General features: G+C 34.8%; 1 protein-coding gene across 1 annotated transcript in view; it reads right to left on the bottom strand.

The window, feature by feature from the left end:
* Positions 1–2,808: 2,808 nt before the first annotated feature.
* GALNT5 (polypeptide N-acetylgalactosaminyltransferase 5) overlaps positions 2,809–21,187 on the bottom strand; it is a 59,032-nt gene continuing 40,653 nt past the window's right edge. Inside the window, exons 6-10 of the mRNA XM_003763883.2 lie at positions 20,714–20,831; positions 19,364–19,687; positions 12,967–13,047; positions 10,789–10,950; positions 2,809–2,962 (exon numbers count right to left, since the gene is read on the bottom strand). Of these exons, the coding sequence (XP_003763931.1) occupies positions 2,822–2,962; positions 10,789–10,950; positions 12,967–13,047; positions 19,364–19,687; positions 20,714–20,831 (826 nt within the window). The 3' untranslated portion in view covers positions 2,809–2,821. The remainder of the gene's footprint in view (positions 2,963–10,788; positions 10,951–12,966; positions 13,048–19,363; positions 19,688–20,713; positions 20,832–21,187) is intronic.

The raw sequence follows: 21,187 nt of genomic DNA on the forward strand, positions 1-21,187 counted from the left end.
ATAATAAAAGTTCTTTCAGGATAAGGACTGTCTTGATAGAACTACCAAGCAAGAATGAAACAAAAAATTTTCTTTAGGATCTAAAGTATATGAAAAAAACAAATACAACATGTATTTTTTAAAAAATCCCTACAGGATTTTCAGTTTGGACTTTGATATATCTTTGTATGATAGATATGCTAATGTGAAGTCAGGATTAAGTCTACAGTGACTAAAGATTCCTTTGTACAGAATGTCCAAACATCTTAAGCTGTGTTTCCTGTTGGTACCATTATCATAATTCAAGTACTTCTGAAAATGAAGTGGAATTTTCTTAGAAAAGTCTGCTTTTGAATATGAAATAAATTTCTATAGACTGAAACAATAATAATAGCTTGAAACATTTCACAGTTGACTTGAAGTGGCCCAGTGACATGAGGCACCCAGACAGCATGTTCCTTTTGGTTAGTAACTCAGAGATTCTTTTGGTGATTGGCATACACTTTCTCCATATGGCTTTGTGTTTTGAGATGAGTTTCTTATTTTTTGGTCCTTGTCTGTGATTTCATCTGATGTCAATTATTTAAGCAAAGTGTTCCGTGAAGTACTGAGGAAGCTGACTTCTCTGACCAGCTTTGCCTCAACACTTGTGTGCAGCTATTTTAAAAAGTGAGTCAGATTTAAAGATGAGTTTTACAATCAATTCAGCTTGCATGGGAGTTCTATCATCTGAACCCAGAGTCATAACTACAATTTTTTTGTGCCCTCAACAAATACTATAAGAGAAAAAGGGATCGACAAAGAGGATAGATAGGCAGAGAGCAGGGAAACATCACAGATTCTCTTCTGGTAGATTATTATTTCAACTATTCTTGCTAATTAAGTGGAAAGCTTATTGTTTCTATGCTGCCAACAGACAGTAAGCACTTATAAATTCAGTGCTGGGGATATAACTCAAATTGCCCCACCCTAGTTATGTCTCTGATCAAACAATGGCAAAGTATCATCAGTCTAAGCCTAGTTTTCCCCATAGCTCCTAAAACTTTATGTAACTCTTATAGAAATTTTGACATGATAATTTATAGTGTAGTACTACCAAGGGTATAATTCTCATAGGGAGGGAGTATACACAGAGTATTGGATCTGGCTCTATCAACTAATTTTTGACAATGGGCAGTTCAACTGCCTTTTCTGATACATCATCAGTAAAACAGAAAGACTGAATTCCAAGTCCTTTCCTTTGGTCACAGAATATGGAGGGGATAGGTATTTGGGGACAAAGAGAATGCACATACACATATTGGGAGGACAAAAAGAAAGCATATATACTAGATTTCTCTTTAAGTATGTTAGAAATGCACCATGTGTTACAATGTCCATGGAGGACATAATTTAATCTATAATTACTCTAAGTTGCTCTACAATGGAGTTTTACTCTCTGTTATAGTTTCTATTTTACTGGCTTCAGGCACAGTTGGATTGTCTGTCTATTTTAAGAATTGTATGTTTTACCCTGATTTTAAAACTTTACTATTCTTGTAGATTTTGATTTTGCATCAAAAGTACAGTAGTACTTTTTTGGTAATCCATACAAAATCCAGGACTACCTGAGAAGTTCAGAAGCTCAATTTTGAACCAATAAGTATTTCACTTGTTATTAGCTTTATCAATATCTCCTAAGCAAGTATTTTTCTCCCATAACCCATAGACTCTTGAATTTTCTTTATCTGCTTCCTGAGTGATGATTAAAACATTCTTTTCTTTCTTATTCCCTGTACTCCATATGCATTATGGATTTTAAAGAGTCCATTATTCCTCACCCTTCTGTGTTTTTGTGAGTCATATTGAATTTCCAACCTGAGAGGATTTTTCAAGATTTTGGGGAGCAGTTTTATTTTTATTTTTGGTAAAAGAACCTTTCCCTTTTAGAGTTATATTTTCTTTTTTCCTTTATTTCAGGTCTGTTCCCATTCCTTACCATAATCCCATAATTTATTTTGATTTTATGCCTGAAATTCTTATTTCTAAAATATATTATAATCCAACATGGAATCATAGTCCTGGATCTTCTAAATGTTCTTTTTAATTCTTATTATGAGATCTTTAGTTCTTTTAAGTTTCAATTCTTTTAAATCCATATTAGGCAAAAGAGCTGTGATCATGGCCACACATATCCAAGTGAAATTTGAAGGACAAAGAGGAGTAGGAGATTGGTTAAACATTTGAAGATCCCTTCTTTGCCAATAGTATCATAGTCTAAGAAAGGATCATGCAAAGCTAACCAGTCCACTTGCTTTCACACAAAGCCACTCTTAAAGTATCTCAGATTGACATAAACATCTGAAGTCATCCTAGCCAGAGAAACTCAGGTGAAAAACCAATTTTTGTTTGAGATAAGAAAGGCAGTCAGAAGTGAAGAGTAGGCTAATATTAATAATCTTTGGTTATCATCAAAGGCCCTTACAGTACTACCAGGATCACGAAATAATTTCTCACAGAACCATGGATTTCCTCCACAGTCAATTCTAGTCAAATCTAATCATGTAACAGTCTTCTGGAGAAAGTCTGTAGGAGGCAGATGATGAAATTGTAGCAAGATTGAGTGAGAAAGGCATATTCAGTGTTGTGAAATATTTAAGAAGGGCTCTGGTTCAAAGTTGGAAAACAGTCCCCTGAGTTACCATTAAGTCACATGATACCATCTTGATGTAGCTTAGACTTTCTCAAATGTCATTAGTGTTGAAATCACCACTGTATAATGTGACATTATTGTCTAGTATCTAGTGTCTAGTGATCTTCACTAGATGGGAACTTCATGATTTGGCTCTGATTATATCCCTCCTCAGCCTACATAGTATTTTTCAAATTTCCATTTCTGATATGGATTCATGGAATCACAAACAGTTGCCTTTAGGGTCTTTCCAGAAAGGTTTGCCTCCAAGCACCTTAGCTGCTTCCAGTGTTCAAGAATAAGATGATCCATCTAAAGAGAAAAAAGGATATATGAATGAGTCACTGAACTCAGTTCAGCTGTGAACATTTACATGTAACTAGAACAATGAAAACAACAAATAATGATTTTATCATTCCTAAATATTTCCCCTATAAATTATTCACATGCTAAATTTGTAAAAAACTGTAATTTCTCTTTATCTTGGATCTAAGCTAACTCACCTTTGTCATGTTAAATGAGAAAAGTGATTTTTTTGTTGGTGTGAATGATAGCTTCTTCAAAAAAATTATCATAAATGAGATCCCCTACATAGAAAATATGGCAAGATCCATTAGTAGTTGACAACAAAAGAGAAGCTGTTAATTTGCAAATTAAATCCATGCATTAGGATTCTATTTATAAAATGCTAAAATATTAATTTTTTAAAAGCATGGTATAATGGAAGGTGCTATAGTTGTAGATTCAGAAGACCTGGGTTCAAATCTCATCTCTGGCACTACCTAGGTGATCTTACAAATCCCTTACCCTTTTGGGCCTCAGGTTCTGTCCACATCTGTAAAACAAAGGAACTGGACTAAATGGTGTCTGAAGTTTCTTCAAGTCTATTCTATGGTCCAATAAGTATTTGAAATAGTAAATTTGTATCACAATCTACATGTCATCCTCATAAAATAGATCTGATAGGGCAGAGATTTATATTATCATTTAATATCTAGTGAAATCTCTCCTTAAATATAGTAAATAATCTACCCAATCCTTGCCTTTGGATTTGTGCTTTTCAGATTATAATTTTCTCTCAATTTTCCACAACAATTACAAATGGAATCTAAAGGTGCTCTTATTTGGTTTTGAAATAATCTGTAATATTTTATTCAAATTTACCTCCTTAATTATGTCTTTTACAGATAAGTAATATAATTAATTTTCATTATCTGAGTATATACACTGGCTGGCATTGGGATGGATAGGAAAGAAGCGGTGTGGGAATGTATTAATTGGTGTGTGAGGAAATTAGTCTATGATAAAAAACAAAATCCTCATGGACGATCCAATGGGATGTCCCACGTGTTGATATTTAAGAACTGATTGTCTAAGAATTTCTCACTTTACCAACACTCAATTTGTGCATAATCCAAGCCCATTTTCAGGATGAGAAGGAAAGCTGAGCATAGTGTTCCAATGACTTTTGTGGAGATAACTTCAGCTTTTGATTCATAATTCAAAACAACCCAGTGATGGACAGAGATGACTTCTTTTTGCTGCCTTACAATGGTGCCTTCTTTTATACCATATGATGGAGTTATTAAGTTTAAAATGCTTAGGATCTTATAGCCTGATAAAGCCTTGCCTCTAAATGCCAATGAAAACAATTGTGTTTTGGGCATTCCTCTTTGGAATTAAAGGAGAAAAAATTCCTAATGAAAACAATTTTGTTTTTGGCTTTCTTATTTGCAACTTAGGGAAAATCATTCTATTAGAAACACAGTTCTAAATGGTCATTAAGAACAGGTGCAATAGAATTATACTTTAGGATAATCATGTGTTAAGATGGGCCTTTGTGGGCTTGTTTGGAAATAGAGGCAATATGGTAGAGAATGGCAGCATGATATAATGTATTATTTGGAAGAGGGAAGACTTCACATCCTGCCTTAGATACTTCCCAACTGTACAACTTGGTTGAATCAAAAAAAAAAGCACTGCATCTGCTTCCACATCTATAAAAAGAGGAGGCTGGACCTCATTATCTCTGTGATCTCCTCCTGTTCTAAATCAATGATCCTATCATCATAACCATCATTTATAGCATTGTCTTTTTTTTTATAAAGAAGTGTTGTCTGGGGTCTAAAATATCCCATATCAATAGGATCTTTTGGAACACAATCTGGACAGGAATTAGTGACTGTCCACCTTCCATAACAATTTGCCATCATTTACTCTTGACTTTTCATGGGATTAGAGGACATTTTTATTATCCTTTAGAGAAGAAGCTATGACCTCTCCCAAAATGTCACTTTTTTCACAGTAAGTCACTGGAGGCAGAGTGAAATTGTAACAGGCTCTTTGTAGGTATATTTTTGAAAGTACCTAACAGAAACTTCACCGGGGTCAATGACCTTTTACAAACAATGTACCAAGGTTATGACTCCTTTCCTTGTAGTGTGAAAAGATAGTGGAGGGAGCTGCTGCTCATGCCCTAGCTTTTAGGATTACACGGCTTACTAAAGGTCACATGTCACTGGGTGAAGTCATACTATCACTGAGTTTTTGAGGGATTGTTTGCTTTGTTATTCAGTTCAACTTTACTGTGTCAGCTATCAAAACCTCACTCTGTTCTAGTTACTGGTTTGTTTTGTTGGAATTTGGCTTGGGGTTTTCAGTCTTCAAATTTGTTTCCTTGATTTGATCTTCATGTTAGGGAGAGGGAAACTACTAATTCTTATATAATGATGACCCTTTAGTGTGCTATTATTATAGATGTATTTTAAGTAGAAATAAGATGATCAAAAGGCATTTGCCAAATGTACAGAAAATTGTTTGAGTTTTAAAAATTTTAAATGTCATGTGGACAGAATTAAAAAAAAATGTTTCCAAGTTTTTCTAAGGAAGTTAGAGGGGGGAAGGGAGGGGTGGAAGGAAAGAAGGGAAAAGGAGGAAGAAAGGGAGGGAGAGGAAAGGAGAAAGGAAGAGGGGAAGGAAGAAGAGAGGAAATGAGGAAAAAAGGGAGGGAGGAAGGGAGAGAGAGTCGAAGGGAGCCCTTCTTTATATGTCGGAGTGCCACATTATACATACTCTCAGAGCAATGACTAGGGTAGGGTAAGAGAATTTTGTCTCAGGTTTTTTAAATTTAGAGGACACAAACATTTAACACATGTACTTTTTCAGGAATTAGAAACATTTGCTTACTGACTAGAAGCCAAGTACCTAGCTAGGAAAAACAATTAGTTAAAATAAGAAGCTACTAAACTATGCACATTATTAATAACATTAACCTGTGAACCAGGATAGAAACTAATTGATGTTCCTATTCAAGTTCTAGATACTTTTGTTAACTTTACTTAATGAATTCAAAAGATGCCATAAAGATCTATTAGTGTTGCTTACCCCAGGCACCAAAATTGGTAGTTATAGTCCTGATGTATATAGTCATCTCATAGCCTTATATTTTAGAGGAAGAAGGATATTTTTTGGAATTCTATTCCAGACCATGAATAGATTGTATTTTTATTAATGGCATAATATAAAAGTAAAAGGAAGAAGAAAGTAAGGTGCCAAGATATAGAACCTTATCGAAACATTTATGCTACCATCAGGTAGGCTTTGGGGGAAATTTTTTTTTTAATAAAAAAGGATCCTCAGATTCAAAAAGATTGGGAACTGTCTAAAAAAATTCTCAATCCATAAGTCTATCAATTATGTCATAAAAGCAAAAGAGGTTAATTTGAAATGAACTGTTTTTGATGAAACTATCCTGATGACCACCAATTCCATTTCTAAATATGCACAAACCATCCTTTTAATAACGTTTGAGAATTTTGCCAGTATTTGAAGTTAAGTTTACCAACTTGTATTGTGAAAACTCTGACCTAGCCCCTTTTTTGAAAACTAGGAATTTATCTAATTTTTTGTCCTATAGCACCTCTCATGTACTCTATGCTCTTTTAGACAGTGGTTCAGCAATCCCATCTGCCAATCTTAGATGTGACTTCTATGAGCTATGTAGTTTTAATTCACTGAAGATAGCTATTTGTTTTCTTGTTACTTGGATTTCACCTGCCTATTAGCCTTTTTTGTTATTGTTCTATCCCTTCCCAACCAAAGATCATTCCTTTTGGCAAAGAGAAATAAAATGAGTTAAATAATTCTATCTTCTTTCAATTTTCCAGTATAAATCATCTTATTTCTCTTTAGCACTAATCACATACTTAGCCTAGAGTCTGGTAAATCGTGAGTGATTAATAAATGTCTGCTGATTGATTGATATTCTTCCTTTCATCTTCCTCTTCCCCCAAACATAACTTTAAAAAAATCACAGGATCCATGTTAGGATTGAGTTCTGTTCCCCAAATTCTTCATTTATTTCTACCCTCTCTCCGGATGGTCTAGAATATACTTACATGACAGTATCACTTTCGTTTTTCTTTTCTTTTCACTTTCCTTCCCTTCTTTTTTTTTTCATTTTCCCCCCCTCCTTTGCCTTTCACATAAATATTGTTGGCTATACTTACCATATTGCTCTAGTTCCTGGATTTGACCATGTGATTGTATATTTTTAAGGATGTAGTGATGAATATCTATGACATCCTTTATTTATTCTATTCCTATCTAATGGAGAATATTCTTCCATAGCAGTATTCCAATCTTGACTCCTATACCAACACTCAAAACCCTAAGACATTGAATTTATTTCCTTGCATTAGGGATCTCTAGTTCACCTTAAAATATTATACAATTAAATTTATTGGCAAAGAGACATTACAGGTCAGGGGTTTCATTACTAGCTATAGATTTTATTACTGGCTGTCTTGTTTGATATTGTCTCCTGCAAATTAGTTGTTCTATTCACTGATATTATTCTTCCAAATTCTATATTCTACCTGCTGCTCGTTGTGACATTTAACTTGGAAAATATATGTGAGCACTTTTTTTTTTCCTTTCCTTTTTTAGTTTGAAGACTTCAGATTCACAAGACCTCTGTTAATTAAATTTCACCTCTGGTCAAGAATTAAGCATTCCTATATTTTAAGCTTTAATCCAGAAATATTTCACTCATCAGCTTACACAACTTTTCACTTCTTACTTTCTACCTTTCTCTTATGAAGCCCCTTATTTTAATTGGAAGCAATGATGAAAATGCCATCTATACTTCTAAAATACTCCGTTTCATGCTCAGAATAATTCTTGGTGCCTTCTGGAATTATCATTCATCCCCACATGAATCACCAGAAGTGGGTAGTGGTTGTCAGTTTTGACAAGTCTTGGGAGGTTCTCAGTCATATTCTGGATACATTGCCCAAATACAGTAGATCTCTCAATATTTTTGGTCAGATTAACCAGTATATAATTTTATATCCTCGGAAGGGAGTTACTATTCAAAACTATTATTGCTTTTTGCTTTGACCAATAAAAGATTATCCCTTTTTTATGGCTCCTGTGAATCCACATTATTCTTTGGACTATAAGAAGCTGTTTCAAAGTGTCTAATTTCTTCCTCTTGGAAAAACTTGATACCTAGTATTTAGTTCCAAGCATTCTGTAGCCTTTCTCCCCATTTCTTCACATCACATTATTCCGCCCTTAACCTCCTGACACAAATAAAAATTTCTTTCTGCTTCTTTAGCTCCTTTTATCATCTTTGCTTTACATTGAAGCATTTCCTTTATTTTTCCAGGAGCCTTTCATTTTTTCAGTTTACTTAAAGAAGGGAAAGACATCATCCATCTTTTTTACCTCCTTCTCCAGAGAAGAGATTTATTTACACTTTGTGCAAAATATCTGTTATTTGGTACAGGGCAAAAGCAAGAATATTTGCATGTCTAAAGGTAATTGCAAAATTTCCTTTGCATTATATACATGATGAAAGCGAGATCATTAGTATCTTATAATTCTTTCTCGTAGCTCTCATAGACAACTCTTATGGAAAACTGATCATTTGCCCTACCTCTTTGCTATATTGGGTAATCTGTGAGGCTTTTTAAACATTTTAGTGGATTTCTAGCCTTTTCTTGTTGTATGTTTCTTGACCACAGTTTTCTGATCAAGGACTTTTTCAAGGTCACATAGCTAGATACTTGAACTATACTTGTTCTTGTCCTCTTTCCATTAAATCGGTGGTTCTTAGCCTCTTTTTCTGTCATGGACTTCTGGTGTTCTGATAAAAACTGTGAACTCCTTTTCAGATTTTAAATGCAGAAAATAAAATGTATAAAATTACAAAGGAAATCCACTTATGGTGAAAAGAGTTGTAATTTTTTTTTCCATACAAGATCTCAGACCTCCTGAAATCTATCCATAGATTTTAGGGGGATCCAGTGACCCCATATTAAGAACATTTGTATTAGGTAGTCTCCTTTCTTTCATCAGTGAACTTGGAACAAAGATTTGAAAGCATAAAATCTGTGCTTGAGCAAAAGAAGGTTTTGAAAAAGGTAAATGCCTTAGAATGTTCATTCCTATTTGAAGGTATCCTAAATCATGTATCCTATTTCTTTTGGGCTGCCAAAAGTTCAGTGTATTTCCAAATATCTTTTACTGCTGTTCTGCCATGATACCTGAAATCCTTGCCACTTGTAAATATTTTTGCAAGCCTTCTAGTGAGAGGTACATTTTTAAGCCTCTATGAAACAAACAATTTCAAGTACATACAATTTTTCTAACATCCTATTAGCTAAGATGGCTCAGCTTATATATTAGCAGGGTTTCATTTGTCTGATTAACTCAGTAGTACTTTTTGTCACCCTCACATAGAGCAGAGTCTTAAGTGAGGAGAAGACTACTTCCTAACTTCCCTAGCTTCCCTTGTATGATATTCCATACCTTTTATTATTTTAACCCTCATCCTCTACTTTTGTTCTGTATTCTGTTTCCTTACAGTCCTTGTTAGTTTTAGGTAAGAAGGATGTTAATGGACAAACTACATGAAATAATACCTAATAATGAACTACCTAAACAAAATAATCCCAAATTTTATGGAAGATGGTATGATACAGTACAGAGAACACAGAATTAGAAGTCAGAATACCTAGATTCTAGTTCTGATTTTGCCATTAACTAGTTATCTAATTGATTAACTAGGTACTCAGTCTCTTTGAGCCTCAGTTTTTCACCTGTAAAATGAGAGAATTGAATTAGATGATCCTTAAAGTACCATATATTTCTCAAATTCTACATAAGATGATTTTTGAAATAAGAGAAAATCAGGAATAGATTTGCCCAGCTATATTATGACATCACAGTAGACAGCTGGAAGATTTTGTTAATAGAATGACTGCTTGGCAAAGGCATTGAAAAGAGTGGGTGAGTACCAAAGACAAATTTTTCCAATGCACAAGTTTTTTTCTAGAGCTGGTCCTGTACTTCTCTATCTTCAGGAAGGCCTTATCCACAGGGAAAGAGATGACTGCCTACAAATGTGATTTAAGAAACATCATCTTTCCTTTATACCCCTCACCTCCTCTCAAGTAAAAGTCTTGAAATTCCATCACTAAGTATCATTTCTTTGATTCATAACTTTGTCTCTTGTTACAATGCAATTGCTCCTAGAAGAAGTAAATTGTGGAACCTGACCAGTTATTTATTTTATGTGGATGTATACATGTAATACTTCTCAGTAAGAGAAAGGTAGGAGAGAGCATGAGAGCCCTAGATACCAGAGGACATCTATATAAGAATAAGGATAGCAAGGGTTATGAGAGCAGAGATTAGCCAACCCCACTTAGTTCCCAGTTTAGTATACAGCAGGCTCCTGAGGGTCTTAGTTTATCCAAACACTACCTAAGAGATCATCTCAGAAGAGGTGAGGCCTTCATTCCAGTCTATAAGCCTCAATATCAGTATTGTTATTAACTAAGAGAAACAGCTCTTGGAAACAAAGATGATGACAGCAGCGTGACTGATGGAACCTGACTGCAGCTGGAATAATGGGTTTTCTCTGGAGAAGTAAAAGGGAGGGGGAGAAGGACTAAGGCAACCATTAAAAATGTATATATTTGCCTCTCTCCATGAATCTTTACAAAACTTCCATTATAACAAATGAATGTAAACCACATGATTTAGGAAGCTTACAATAGTATTCTATATTTGATTTTATTGAAAGCTGAACTAGCTTTTTAAAAAATAGGCATAATAATTCTACTTACCTGTTCGGGATGAAGGACTCCTATCAATTTATGTAACCATTTCAGCCTTTTGTTTCTATTATCACAAGGGTACAGGCTCAGGTCTCCTACAACAGGGACAGGCCCTAAGCACCTGTCTCCCTGTTTAATAAGTTTTAACCAAGTGTAGTTGAAGTTTTGAGACTGTGGAAATAATTAGTGGAATATCATCAGCAACAATCACCATCACTAGAAAGTTTGTTTTGTTCCCCTACCCATTCATGCAACTAGTTCCTATTTGCAGCTTGGTACTGTAAAGGCAAGTCCTATTAAATGTTTATACCATCTATGAAATTTCCAAGTCTGGATTCTTCCCCAGTCTCTCTATCTCAACCAAGTATTCCATTACCTATATAGTATGTGTTAGGGAACAGTACCAGTTTAAAGAAATATAGTCCTGGGCTAGAAGCTCATCTTTTCAATTCTGATTATAAGTTTTACCTGCCACCTGCCTGTCCAAATTACTAGGATCCTGACTTGTGTTAATTTGCATGGCTAGGAAGGGATGTATTTACATGTTATAGACTCCAACTGCTCCAGCTCTAGCAACCCATGACTCTAAAATAAGTCAGTGGCCAGCTGCTGCCAAAGCTTTATTTTCTCTTCTGTATGCTTCAAAGAATTTCATTCAGGGAGCTATCTCAATAGGTTTTGTGATGTGAGCAAGAAGAGGAACTATCTAGTAAGACTCTAGTTAATGGTAAAAGGGCATTGTTCTGAGTTGCGTGGACAGAAATAAAGGGAATTTTGGATGATGTGAGTTCAACATATTCATGGGATTTCCATGACCATCATACGCTTGATTTTGTTGCTGCTGGAATATAGAAAATGGGTTAGTTCATCAAGAGTGGCATTGAGTCAATCATGATTACAAAAAACTTCCTCCTTTACTTTGATAAGCAAGTTACTTGTAAACTGATTGCTCTAGTTTCTTATCCCTTCTGTCCCCTTCTCAGATCACCCTTCCAAGCCATTCCCTCTCTACTTCCTCCCTCAAATACCAAATTCCAGGAACAACTTCCCCCAGATTGCAAGAAGACTCCAATTAGAGCAGAAAGATTACAACCCAAGGCCTTTCTTTTCCAGATTCTGTGAAGAGTAATTTGTAGCCAGGTAAAGATCTTCATTTTAGAAATGAGAATAGGTTTAGCCTTACAGAGGAATTTTTCATCACAGAGCAAGTGCCATAAACCCAGAGCAAATGGTTCAAACTGCACCCTCAGGTGAATGAGGTAGGATGGGGAGTCAAAGGAGTCAGAATTCCTTTGGGATACCAGAAAGAGATAAGAAAGTAGCTCATCCTAACCATCTGGCAGTATCTTATTTTAACTAGTTTATTTTGCTAATTTGGTGTTGAACTGGTTTCTCTTAGTTGTCAGGTCCTTCAGTGGTATGGAGAAATCTCCAATCATTCCATCTTAGTCTCTGTTCTGGGCATAGGTAACAATCCTGAAAATCTAAGGCACTCTTTCTAGATAAAAATCTGAAAAGAGCTATATTGAAAATAGAAATAATTGGTCTAGAAATCTTGTATTGGGAAATTATTTTCATATTGTTGGAGTCAAAAAAACCTAAAGTCCTCATTTCACCCTTGTTCCTTCTTCCCCTTTCTACTTGTGGGTCAAGTCTGACTCTAGTCTAATCGCAGTCAGCTGTTCATTCTGTTTAATTGGTAACATAAAGCAGAATTTTTATTGGCTGCCCTAGCAGACTGTATTGGGGAGAGGGAAAAGAGGTCATTCAAAGTTATCACTCAGAATCAAGAGAGTGCTTGACCTTTCTCCAACCTACCATTCATTTGGTAAAGTTTATAGTAGGGGATCCCCACCATGACTCAGAGTCTAGGATTTCCTTAATGTTTCTTAGGCAAGGGCATGGAGGGGATTCAGAACTCTCTCCAGTTCCTCTGAACCACTCACCTTCTATGTCAGTGACTGGGACGTGGTATTTTCTCAGATGCTGAGAGCCCACTTAGGACCTAGAAATGTGATCAAAATGACTATAACCTTTTGACATTGGTCACAGGCTTGCTGTGTCTGTATACACATAGTTCCTTTGGTGTATAGAAGGCTAATGATTCATTTCTTGAAATGAGGGAAGGACCATAATCTTAACCCATCAGTTTCAGTAAGCATTGTAGAAAACCCCATTACAACATACCTTGCTACCACCATCACACTCTTCCAGAACAGCTGTGGTGTTCTCAAGAGAAATGCATTTTCCCAAGGCTTCGTTAATTATCTGAAAAACAAAACTTAACTGTGAATTTGGAAAAATCAAACCAGACTAGAGTATAGACATGGGAGAGCCACATAGATAACAACTGGAGCATAACCTGGTAAGGAGGCTAACAGGTAGCTAAGTGAATTGTTTAGTGCTATATGTTTTGACTGAGCAGAGACGTAATATAATCTAACCAAAACACAGCTGCAATCTGTCAACTTTAACTTGATGATTTGGTCTCAGAGCCTTCAAACTTTTTTCCAAAGCTTTTAATTAACTCTTGCCTGAGATGTGGAAGAGAACATAAGCAAAAGACAGAATGGGAAATGAATTTTTCAACCTAGGTATTATCTTTGACTCTTAATTATCTCTCACTCCTCATGTGGAAGGGAAATTGCTAAGGAAATTTCACCTTTGAAACATATTTCTCATATTCTTTTCCGTCTCTTGATCCTGCCACCACCCTGATATACGTCCTCATCTCCTCGGGTTGAAGACTGTTCAGCCTGCCACAAGCTTCTTCCCACTCCAACCTATTCTCCATTCAGCTGCCAAAGTGATTTTCCTAAAGTGGTCTGACTTACTGAGTAACCAGGATCAAATCCTCTGACGCTTATAACCTTTCAAAATCAAGTTTTCCCCATGCCTTCCAGGTGCTTTATACCACATCACTCTTGTATCTTTCCTTATACCTCCATCACCTTTATATATCTGGTCTTCTAGTTGTACCCCAAACAAAGCACCATTTGGCTCTCAGCATATTCAGTAGCTGTCTGCCATACCTTGCTTTTTCTCCTCATCTGTGCTTTCTACCTTCCCTCAATTCCCCACTAAAATTCTAGCTCATTCTATGGGAAGCTTTTCCCAATATTTCTTAATTCTAGGACTTACCTTTTTTGTGCATAGCTGTTGTCTCTCTCTTTAGACTGTCAACTCCTCTAGGACAGGGAATGTCTTTTGGGTTTCTTTTCTTAGCCCAGCATCGGACACAAAATAGATGCTTAATAAATACTTCTTGCCTGTCTACACCATGGAATTGTTGTGAGAATGAAATAAAACAGCATTTGTAAAGCACTTTGCAAACCCTAAAGTGCTTTATAAATTTGGGTTACTCATGATCATTTCTGAAGTGGGGGAGGGGGAGGAAGGGAGTGATGATATAGTACAAAAAGTCTTGGATTTAGAATTGGAATGCAAGCAATGCTATATGAGTTTGGACAAGTCAGTTAACCTAATCTGAGTCTTAATTATTTCATTAACTACTTAATTACTTCTCAAAGAGAGTAGGAACTGTCTTTTGCCTTCTTTTGCATCCTCTGTGCTTAACATAGTACTTAAAACATATTAGGTACTTAGTAAATATTTATTGAGTACATAAATTTATTATGATTACATTCCTATTTTTGATGGTCACTTCATCCCCACTCATTTATTGTTATATAATGTTATATCTGAAACCTTAAGTAGTAGAATTCCTAAGAATTTTACTTTCCTACTTCCTACTTTCCTGGCACCATTGGTGAGGAACCAATCAGATATGTTTGAGTAAGATCTTTGCCCCTACTGATAACTTCCCTATATTGTACAATTTTTTTGGACTCAGACTGGTTTATTTGGAGGTTAATTTTCTTAAGTTGGCTTAGCATTTTTGCAGGTCAGCTTGCAACTCTAAGATGATGGTCCTCTTATACACCTAATTTAGTGCTTAATTTATTGTGCTATTTTGAGGTAGAAAAGATGTCAGCTATTAGGAAAAATGATCATATAGTATTAATGCTATGAATACCAAGCTTAAAGAACTCCTTTATATGACCATCAATGATCCTCTTTTCAATGTAGCCTGGGCTATTATATCCCAAACCTTGACCTAATATATTCTTCTTATACCAGATTCTATTTGCTTTCCTTTTCACTATTCCTTGTTCACAGCTAGGTAATGAGCTGGACATGGAGATGAAAAGACCTGACTTCAAATCCTGCTTCATTTAACTAGTTGGATGAGTTAGTTGATTTCTTTCAGTCTCTGTTTCTTCATCTATAAATTGAGGAGTCTAGAGTTGATGGACTCTGTTCAGCTTATTTTCTGGATTATTCCATTTCTTCACCTGCAACCTTGAACATATTGGGATGACTCTATTCTGGAGCTTATTCTCTTAATGACTGAGTCCTTAGTCAGGATTGCAATTTCTTAAGGAAGTCTAGTTATTCTCAATTAACTCTTTGGAAAACTCAGGGAGTAATCTTGACCCATTACAAATAGGATTGTTTCTGAAAGGTTAAGTGACTTGCCCAAAGTTGGAGAGCTGGTATGAAATTTGATAGGACTTGTGAGTATAAGTTCAGCAGTCTATCTAATGTGCTTTGTGTAGAGAGGAAGTATATTATAGTATAATGTGACATTTTTGGAGTGTAGTTCATGGATCCTAGGGGTCACTGAGATCCTTTTAGAAAATCTGCATGGTCAAAAACTATTTTCAGAATAATACTAAGATTTTATTTTCCTATTAAAATGCTCCTTTCTTTTCCAACTATATATCTATGTGAGGGTGGATTTTTGTCATATACTTCAACCAAAACAACATATCATGACAGATTGAATACAGAAGCAAATATGAAAATCCAACTGTTTTCTATTAAGCCAGATAGAAAAGATTTGCAGAAATATGAAAAATAATTCCATTTTCTCACTGTTTTTTCTTTGTTTTGGAAAATATAATTATTTTTCATTGAAAAACCTTATTTGTGTTAACATATAACAAGCTTATTATTTTTTTAAAAAATGAATTAATACATTTTAAAGTTGGGTGAGTTTTAATTTTTAATGAAATAAATATTTATAAATATAATCAACACAAACAAAAACTCTTAGGAAGGTCTCCAGTAATTTTTAAGAGCCTAAAGAAGTCCTAAGGGAAAAAGTTTGAGAAATACAGGGATAGTACAAAGTGTCCTGGGTAAGGAAACTGTAGAACTGGGTACTAGTGCTGGCATTTCCAGTAGTTATCTGTCTGAGCTTTGGGGAATTAATTTTTCCTTTTTCAACTGCCTTATTTGTAAGATGAGGAGATTTGATGAAATAACTGCTCGAGTCCCTTCTGACACTATAATTCTTTGACCATTCTTGTATTTAGCCTTTAGATGAGCAGACTTGGAATATGTCTAAATCTCCCAGGAGACAGAGACATTATTGAGGCCTTTCTATAAACTGGTTAACTTGTGAAATTTGGAGAAGTAATAGTAAGTTGATCTAAATTGAACCTATTGATTAATCAAAGAGGTGAGTAGAGCAAAGAGAATAAACAAATTAATTTCCTGGAAAATACATGAAATACAAAGAATACATAAAAATCTGATTATGAACACAGTATGATGAAAGGGATTTGGATTGTATTCTAGTAAACCATAAATTGATAAAGCCAGGCTGTTATAGTTTTACTTGATTAAGATTAGAAGAAGGGGGAAACATTCTAGTTAAATTTAATTTAATTAATGTTTTAGCTAAATTTAATTTAATTCCCCCATCTCTGAATTCCTTATCAGTAAATTCTCTTCATTTCTTTGAGCTTCTATTCCCTTGTCTTTAAAATGGGAACAATGAAATCACAGGACTGTTGTGAAGGAAAAAAAAAAGCTTTGGAAACTTTTATGATGTTAGAGAAATGGAAGTAGTTATTATTATTATTCAGCATGATTTTTCCAAATTTTTTCTATATTTGTAAGGGAAGGACAAAGATATGAGAATAATTTGTTGTTTCTCTTGTTTTAATCTGAAGCTTAATTTAATCTTAATATTGTCCAAAGAAATCAAACACTCATCACTTTTCACCTATTAAGTCTTAAGGAAAAAAAAAAAAAAAGCAAGCAAACACATCCATTGTAAATAGGATAGAGCTTCCTTGTTATTCATCCCACATTATGAGAACTCAGAATAAACATTATTTCACAGAACCATAAAGTTTTGAATTCCAAAAGGAAACTTGGTCATACTGTTTAAACTTCTCAGCTTAAAGACAAAGAAACTGAAGCCCAAAGGAAGGCTACTCACTTAGTGAAGAATCAGGACTAGTAAACAGATGTCCTAAGTAAGTAATCTTTCCAATTGTTAACATTTTGAACTGATATGAATACAAATTTTCCAGTTCCTTTTCAATACTCAAAATTGGCAATCAAAACTAGTTATTTTACCTTAAGTATATATAAAAAAAATTGTATTCTTTAAAAACAGAAAAGGCTTCACTGGTTTTAACATCCTTGTTGATGGTCAAGAAGAAGAAGAATGTGGGGACAAGAAATGACATGTAGAATCTCTTTGCTTGTAATTCTTTAACTTAACAATAACTCTAGGTGAAGGTCTACTTTAGAAAACCATGGAAGATTAGTATCAGGCTTAATGAAGAAATATAAATGTATCTCCTCCCAGCCACGATCTTTACTTAGAGAAGCCAGCACAATTAATAACCAGAGAAGCTATTTCTGGGAGAAATGTATACGGGAAAAAAGAAACTTAGAATCTATTTTTTGAATGATTGTTTCATTTTTGTGATGTATGATTTTTATGTTCAGGAACCATTTCTAGTTAGACTGCTTGCTTAGGAAAAACATAGATCTTTAGTGTCCTCTGGTGGTGAAAGTCTGGTAATGTTCTTTCAGGGGATGCTGAAAACTAGAATTTTTGAATAGTGGATATTAAGTTCTTCACTTGGGGGAACCTTAAAAACTTGAAATCTGGTGCCATAGATTGTCCATGTTTATATGATTAATGTATATAGTGAGGAAAATATGAAAGTTATAATTATGATCCATGAAGCCCTGATTTGGCACCTGTTAGAAAATAATATGATTCTGGGGCTGTTTTGCATCATTTTATTTGGTAAGTGATCATTGAAATAACTGCTGGGGTTTGACTTTGTTTCCTATAATATGGTGATTTTTTTCTCTTACAACAGAGCATCCAGATAACAGATTGAAACTGCAAGTCCTTAACAATCAGCTGCCTCTTATTTATTTTGTATATTCTTATATAGATATTTGTTGTCTTCCATATTTAGAATGCGATCTTTTCAAGTGTAAGGATTATTTTCTTTTTGCCTCTCTATTCTCAGTGTCTGATACAGTTGGCTTGTAGGAGGAACTCAAAGGCTTATTCATAGATACCCTATTCAGTTTTGGGCAGCTTTGGCACAGTGGATAGAGTGCTGGGCCTGGAGTCAAGAAGACTCATCTCCTAGAATTCAAATCCATCCTCAGACATTTACTATTGTGTAACCCTATACAAGCCACTCAATCCTGTTTGCCTCAGTTTCCTCATCTGTAAAATGAGCTAGAGAAGGAAATACCAAACCACTTTAGTGTCTCTGCAAAGAAAACTCCAAATGGGGTCACAAAGAATCAGACACAACTTGAATAACAAAACAGCTACAAAGCTTGTATTAGACACTCTATTATGTGTGTGAACAAATCATATTATAGACCTTTGGAAGAGTTGGAACAAATGTTTCCTCTCTTCACCTGGGTTTCTATTTCCTGTTGCTAGCAAATGACTGGAATGATATGATGGTAGTTAATGGTGGAGTTTTCCTGGAGGCTCAGTCCTCTGGAACTGGGGATGTTCAGTTACCTGGCTAAGAGGCACAAGTGGGAAGAAGAGAGAAAGAGGGGCTTCAGAGCTCCTATATTATGAAAGGCTGAGTGAATTCATTCCCAAAGTGATTAGAAGTCCATCTACTTTCCAGAAAAGCTCTTTGTAAACTGTGAAGCACTTACAGAATGGGAATGGTTAGAGATTGGCTAGAAAAAAAGAATGCCATTGGCCAGGAGGAATGGTGGGACTTTCACATTCCTGGTGAATACTGAGAAGATGCTGACATGAATCACTGCACTCATGTTCCAATTTGGATAACTTCCTCAAAGAAGTAAATTCTATGAAATCAAAACCCATAGGAGGAAAAAAAGCAAACAAAAAATCAAATAGTTGTAAATAAAAAGGAAATTGGAGATTTAAAAAAGTTTAATTAAAAAAAAAAAAGTTAAACAGGATAGCTAGGTGGAGCAGTGGACAGAGCACCAGTCCTGAAGTCAGAAAACCTGAGTTCAAATCTGGCCTCAGACACTTAACACTTCCTATCTGTGTGTCCCTGGACAAGTCACTTAATCCCAATTGCCTCAGGGGGAAAAAAAAGAAGAAGAGGGAGAACTTACATGAAAGAAAATCATTGATATATCTTCCATCTATGAAAAGTACAATATTCTCTGGTATATACTCTATACCTTTTAGTAATTAGGACTGGACCATGTTTAAATACTGCAATGTGATCTTACTGTGATTAAAACTTACCACCCCGCTGGCTCTCATGATGGGAGCTTCAATGTCTGGGAAGACATTTTCTAGGTACCATTTGAAACTTTTGCACCCTAGTTTCTTCCGGAGTTCTCTTTGTTGAGTGAGGTTTCCAACATTCAGACTTTGGTCCAAAAGATGGTAACCATGGCCATAGAAAAGCTCTTTGTATTCATCTAACCAGACCTCAGCCACCCGAATCAAGTTCCTCTCTATGGTTTTAATCCTATTTTCAGGGAAGGAGTATGGGTTGTCTTTCCTGAAGATGTGGCCCACTCGAGAACAGGGAATGATTTCAATTTCTCCTCCACACATCCACACCTAGGGTAGTGATGATAAAATGGTATTATTTAGTAAATAAGCATGTTGAAAAGGATAATGGTTGAAAAACAATGTGTTCTCATCATATCATAATGAAATAGAAAATCAAAATTCCTAATAAAGACATACTTACTTATATCCTGAAAGCATATGACAAAGTAATTTGTGTTGATTTTATACATTATAGAACAAAATTCCTGAGCATATAATTTTAATAAATATTTTGGTGATTTTAAATAATTTTTTTCTTTTAAAAATTAAAATAACAATAACTTTTGATTTTTCAAAATATATTCAAAGATAGTTTTAAACAGTTACTCTTACAAAACTTTTTGTTCCAATTATTTCTCCCTCCCTCCTCCTCTCTCCCCTCCTCTAGACCGCAAGCAATCCAATATAGGTTAAACATGTGCAATTCTTTTAAACATATTTCCACATTTAGATGATATATATTTCTTAAACATATATTTTTGGCTGCAATAAAATCTATAGGTTTAATTTTTAGTGTACCAATAGCTTTGGAGTATTATTATAATTTTATTTTTTGGGTTTGTATTAAGTGGCAATTTTTTAGATTCGCCTAGGCATTCAATAGATCAGTAATTCAAAATCCTTAACTGGCATTCAAGACAAATAACATAAGCAAATAAATAAACAAATGAACTTTATTTTATAGCCTGCAGTTATATGTAGTATCCTGAATGGCATTTTGTATCATACATTCATCTCAAAATATTTTATGCTTGTTGGCAAAAATCTGTATTTTATTAATGTTTAAGATGCAGCCACTGAGACATAAGAAATAAAAGGACTTTTCTAAAATTGGCTCATAGCAGTCATCATTGCTCCCAATTTCCAACCTACCATACACAAACATTAACCCTGGTTCAGGGTTCCTAATATGTTTTTGAAATGTGTTCTCCAGTAGCCATTATCACTTTCAATAATACCAACAAAACAGAAGTAGGTAAAAATCTTCCAAAATCAAAAAAAAATAACTAAAACCTGAGTCAGGCTTTATAGTACCTTAAATGAAAGTTCCATATTTTCACCACCCCAAACTTCAAGGCCAGGATCATATGTTCCAAGTTCAAAAAAATATTTTTTATCAATAGAAAATAATCCACCAGCCATGACTGGACACCTGAAAATGAAAGGACTAGTTTTAGACTTAAATTCTTTGGAAAATGAAGAAAACTGGCACCCTGGCAATAGTCACATTCAGAATGAAAACCTAATAATAAGTAATTGACAGATAAATAAGTAATTAGTAATGAATCCATTTAATACACCCTCTTCTGGTGGCAGGTAGATACAACAGGGCCCAGATGGATGTTCTGCTTCCACTATATATATATGTTGCCTTCAGTGCTCCTGACACTTGCTGTCAAGTTGAAGTGATGATTGGATGAAGATAAGGACCTTGTGTTTGACCTTGATTTTGGGGGGATTCTTAATAGACATTAATTTGGTTCTTGTAGCTGGAAAATAGCAGTACTG

The sequence above is a fragment of the Sarcophilus harrisii genome, chromosome 3, assembly GCF_902635505.1.
Source record: "Sarcophilus harrisii chromosome 3, mSarHar1.11, whole genome shotgun sequence".
NCBI classification, from domain to species: domain Eukaryota; kingdom Metazoa; phylum Chordata; class Mammalia; order Dasyuromorphia; family Dasyuridae; genus Sarcophilus; species Sarcophilus harrisii.